The following is a 5,126-nucleotide window of genomic DNA, read 5'->3' on the forward strand; positions in this document are numbered from 1 at the left end:
TAGCTTACAAACATCTGAGCATAAAGTGCTGACAAGGAACCCTGGTGTAAACATTAAAATGAAAGTCAGTACAATGTGCAGATTGCAGAAATATACATAAAAAAATCAGTGGCTTTACCACACTCAGTTTTTCGACATCTGTGAACTACTAGACAGTCATTAAATTAAAAAATAATATTAAATAAATAAAACTAATAAATAAAAAATACACACATCTTACTGATCTCTGCAGTCAGTAACATTACACATAAAGTGCAAACATAATAGCAATTGTATAAACACACACACAAACACACCTTTAAATTAAAACTGGCTGAACATCTTGATTATCTGCAGTAAGTAACAGCAACACAGCACAAACTAAAGTGCACAATGAGTATGGCTCAGCTAGCCATAATCATCCTAGCTCACAGGTTTTTTGCTAGGAAGACCAGCATATCTACTTTTGCTGGCTTTAAGGATGAGCGAGTGCAGGTCACTATATTCCCTCCAGTGCTGAACAGACGCTCTGAGGGGGCACTTGTGGCTCGCACACACAGATATTTGCAGGCCATCTTGCACAGTTGTGGAAAGTGAATGTTGTGCACCCTCCACCAGGCTAAGGGATCATCCTCTCCGTCAATGACAGGGGTCAACAGGTAACTATTCAACTCTGCCTCCACGACATCTTCAAGTGGCAGAGGCAAAGCTGAAGAGGCCGCACTGGTTTTAAAAAGACTACCAAGAGCCTTTCCCCCAGAGGCCTGTGCACTTGGAGAATTTTGAGCAGTTTCAGTGCGAGACCTCTTCTCCTGCCAGATGGGAAGAGAGACATTAGTTTTGCAGTTAGCTTATATATAAATATTATGTGTTTGTGGAAATATAATTTTCAAGGATTTACCTGATTATGTGTACATCTAGCCGATTCCACCATTTCTGTCTTCAGTCGGGCCTTAATGGCAGGAAGGTTGTCTGCGCTGATGTATTGCGTTGTGAACCTAGGGTCCATGAACGACGCAACATCCAAAAGCTCCTGGGTGTTGAGGTCACTATACTTGTCGTTGAGGTATGCCAGGACCTTGGTTTTAATTGATCTAGTCAGATCAGTGTCCTCAGCATTTTCAGCCAAGACTGATGTTGCCAGAAGATGGAGAACTGGCTTGAGGTAGGAGATGCTCACATACTCTTCTCCAGAAAGAGCATCAGTAAATTCGGAGAGAGGATGCAGTGCCTTATGAATGGACTCCAACACTTCAGCATCCTGCCAGGTTGGGATGAGGGAGCATGCATGTCGGTCACCTGTCAATACCTGCGATATGGCTTTCATCTGTTCCAGCACTCTGGCAATCATTTTCTCTTTGGACCCGCATCTTGTAGGGCACTCAGTAATGAGAGAGTGCTCAGGAAGCTTAAGCTCCTTCTGTGCCTCAGTGAGTGCTGCCTTTTTCTTCCAACTGTGCGAGAAGTGCCCCACCAACTTCTTGCACAGCCCAATTGCTCTTGTTACTCTACCATCTTTGATTGCATTTTCTGGAGGGAAAAAAAAAGTAAAAAGTAAAATTAGTGTTAGACATACAATTGCAGTTATGATGCAAGGTTTCACCATTTCTCTCTCTCTCAAATTCAAAGTTGCTTTATTAGCATGACTATGGGAACAGTGTTGCCAAAGCTATTGTTACATACATCATGTCATACAAGAACATAAGACCATAAGACAAAAACAAAAAAGAAAATACATAAGAAGAGGTGGGTACATCAGGGTGGGGTTGACATAACATATCTAGAATTAACAGCAGTAAAGAACAAGATAAATAATAGTGTGGTGTGTTTGTGGGAGAGAGTGATACACAGGCTCGCACATGCATACGCACGCTCTCTCTCTCTCTCTCTCTCACGGCAGTAACTTACCAATAGCAAGATGTAATCTGTGTCCGAAACACTGGAGCCTGGTCCATTCGTTCAGCTGTGCTGCTTTCACCATATTTGACGCGTTGTCCGTCGTTATGCAGACAAGGTTGTCTTCAGGGAGATCCCAACACGCAAGCCCCTCTCTCAGGCCAGCAGCAATGTTTTCCCCTGTGTGGTCTTCGAGGAAGTAGGCCGTTTGTAGGCTGCGAGCTTCAAGGTGGAGGTCTTCGGTAATGTAATGCACCGTCAGACTTTGATAGGGCTCTGCTGTACGGCTTGACCACATGTCTGTTGTCGCCGCAAAAAACTCAACAGCCTTTAACTCCGCTGCAACCCTCCGCCTACATTGCATATGTAGCTCAGGTATTGCAGTCTGACTGAAATACGTGCGGGAGGGCATTCTGTACCTCTTATCCAGTGTAGTTACCAAATTATTGAACCCAGGCTTGGTCACCGTATTGACGGGCATCATGTCTTTCGCGATGCAGTGGGTTACTGCTTTGGTGATTTCCACGTGCCGTTTTGAAGTGCGTTCATATGGCGTAACACCTTCAAACAGTTCGGTCAGTGATCCTTGCCGAGTAACGTTACTAGGTTTATTCTGCACACTACTAGATTTTTTTAGCCATATATCTATCATACTCTGTTCTGAGTCTTAAGGTGCTGGTACAAATTCGTAGTGTTTCCCCGAGATGTAGAAACTCTACCAAGACAGGTTTTACACAGTACCTGACTCTGTGCAACATCATCTCTTTTAAACCCAAAATATTCCCACACGGCTGATGTGCAGTTCCTCTTTGGTACTAGCATCCCCGCAGGCTCTGGTTCTGTTGAACCTGAGGCCATTGTGTAGGCTACAGCTTTGCTTGCTAGTTCACTCTCAGTAGACTGTTTCAAAACTTTGCTCCCCGTGTCACGTGACCAGAGTGCAGCCTCTGTGGTTAGACAATCTCGTTTGATCATATCACATGTTTTACTCGCGCCTGTCACGTAAACAGAGTATAATCGCAGCCTTTGCGGTTAGAAAATTGCACTTGATCATGTCGCGATATTATCGCAAATGCGATATATCGTTCAGCCCTAGTAAATACCCCCTTTAAATCTGAACTTGAATCCTTTAAAGTCAACAAACAGCTTCGGTCTGGAGCTGTTTCTGCATTTTTTTCATTCTCAGGGATCAATGTGAGAAAGTGAAGAAATAGAAGGACACTAAAAGGAAACATAAAATGAAAGGAAACATAGACATAAGTTCATGGAAGTGATCAACGAAATATCTTTAACTTTGTTCAACATAGTTATAGGTCATAAAGGTTGGGACACTCAAAAACTTCCAATAATGTAAAAACCCCAATATATTTAATGACTTTCATTACAATTTGGAATTATGTTGATGTTTACACTATTCCTTTATTTCAATTGTGGTTTTATCAAGATATAAGGCCTTGAAAATTCTTTGGGTCCCCTAATTAGGATGCAATCTGAATATTCAGGTCAAGTTTGTAGGTTTTTGGACATAATTTTTCACAGTCTTGCCTTAACTACGCCAGCTTACTGCAGCATTACGCCAATTACCTGACACATCATTTCATCATTTATACTAAGAAGTAGGGTGGGTTTAAAAAATAGATTTTCGGATTCAAATCAATTGTAGCTTGAATAAAGCAAAATCGATTCATTACATCTCGAATCGATTTTTAAATATAAATGTATTTTTCCAGAAATGCCAGAATCTCAGGTTAAAACTCACAAAACTATTTCAACAACCGCCAAACAGCTAAAACAGCAAATGAGAGCAGTAAACACAAAGCGCAGATTGTTCACCCACGTACATGGACACACCGTTGGGGCTGAGAGCCGACAGCTCACAGATTCTGATGCTGCAGGTTTCGTCACTCGCCGACTAAAATTCACTGAACCAGCAGCAAAAGAAGATCAAAACTACGTTTCACGTTTGATAAACATCGTCATTAATTCCCTCTTGCTGTTTTGTTTCCACCACGATAAAAATCACACTTCCTGCACAGCTGTCTGTCTCTCTCAGTGAACTTCAAAAACAGTTTCCAATCTCAAATCTCTTTTTTCTGCATTATTGGCTTGTTTATTACGTACCAGTCTACTGTTGTGTACAGCGCTGTCGGCCGCTGTTTCTTTTTTCTTTTTTCTCCAAAATGACCTCTGACAACAAAGTCTAATTTCTGCTTTTCAATACCAAAGAAATTGAAACTTTTTAAAATTATGCCAAATTGCAAAATGCTTATCAGGGTCTCTGATAAAACCTCTGTAACTTTGCTCTGCGTCACTTCAGCAGCATCAGGTAATGTTCATATGTTGAGTCATGGTTTTCTTCCGTTTTTGATCTACTGCAGAATATTTTCAAGCGGGTTATCTGCTATAAAAAGCCAGGCCATGAAAATCTCCTTCATTTTTTTTCTGTTTGATCCTCAGTTACTTTGACACAAAGACATCTGCTATGATGCTTACACTTCTGATGAAGTCTCACAAGTGTCAGCTTTGTTTTTACACACAGATATAAAAATACAGATGTACTGATAAATGGTCATAATTAAAGTATTTCTGACTATCTGAGTCAAAATTGAATCGAATTGGAACCTTGTGAATCGGTATCAAATCGATCATAGAAATCAGTGATGATACCCAGGCCTACTGAGAAGCTGTTGGGTTGGTGCTTATTGGATCTTACTGGGATCTTTTTAATTTAGAGTACAGGTAGACAGTTCAGGAACCTTACTGTTAGTATTAGTGACAATCAGTGGTTTCAGTACTTAGGACGATTAAAGTCATAGTAGATGATGTATTAAACCGAAGTGAACCAATCCCATCCTTTAACGTGACAATTTAAAATTATAAAATTGTGCTGAAACTTTTGACTAAGAGTTTCTTAAATTAATTTGATTCAGTGTTTATTGTGGTAAACTCCTGGGGTGAAAAATTACAAAATCTGCAATCCCTCAAAAGCCCCCTTTCCATTAGTGCCTACTTGGATGGAGGTAATTTTTCAGTATCTGTTCACCCGGGGTTCCAAACAATTCGACAAGGTACTAAATTGTGATGTTATCAGACTGCATGCAACCAATTGGCTGGTCAGTAACGTCACTCAATGAATCATGAGATCAACTTGTTCACGAAAATCAAAACTGCCATTCTTGAAACCTGACAATGGGGGAAATGTCAGCAAAAAACAATGCAGTGATCCCCAAGTCTGACGAAAAGCCACAGAC

The 5,126-nt window shown here is 40.9% G+C and overlaps 1 protein-coding gene across 1 annotated transcript; it reads right to left on the reverse strand.

Annotated features, from left to right (window-relative positions):
• Positions 1 to 407: 407 nt before the first annotated feature.
• On the reverse strand, positions 408 to 2,173 carry LOC146547173 (E3 SUMO-protein ligase ZBED1-like). The gene is made up of 3 exons (XM_085264987.1): positions 1,888 to 2,173; positions 881 to 1,509; positions 408 to 791 (listed from the first exon to the last, which is right to left on the reverse strand). The coding sequence occupies exons 1-3, from the start codon at positions 2,171 to 2,173 to the stop codon at positions 408 to 410; spliced, it is 1,299 nt and encodes a 432-aa protein (XP_085121113.1).
• Positions 2,174 to 5,126: the final 2,953 nt, after the last annotated feature.

Source organism: Mchenga conophoros, linkage group LG23 (genome assembly GCF_057382185.1).
Source record: "Mchenga conophoros isolate Kocher_MC1m ecotype Shallow Benthic linkage group LG23, M_conophoros_male_GT1.1, whole genome shotgun sequence".
In the NCBI taxonomy this organism is placed as follows: domain Eukaryota; kingdom Metazoa; phylum Chordata; class Actinopteri; order Cichliformes; family Cichlidae; genus Mchenga; species Mchenga conophoros.

What these genes read in the sequence shown, in the direction of transcription:
- LOC146547173 (XM_085264987.1), bottom strand. Translation starts at nt 2,173, where the DNA reads ATGTGGTCAAGCCGTACAGCAGAGCCCTATCAAAGTCTGACGGTGCAT. An exon ending in CAGATTACATCTTGCTATTG is followed by an intron (nt 1,510 to 1,887) that starts GTAAGTTACTGC and finishes TTTTCCCTCCAG; the next exon opens with AAAATGCAATCAAAGATGGT. An exon ending in CTAGATGTACACATAATCAG is followed by an intron (nt 792 to 880) that starts GTAAATCCTTGA and finishes CCCATCTGGCAG; the next exon opens with GAGAAGAGGTCTCGCACTGA.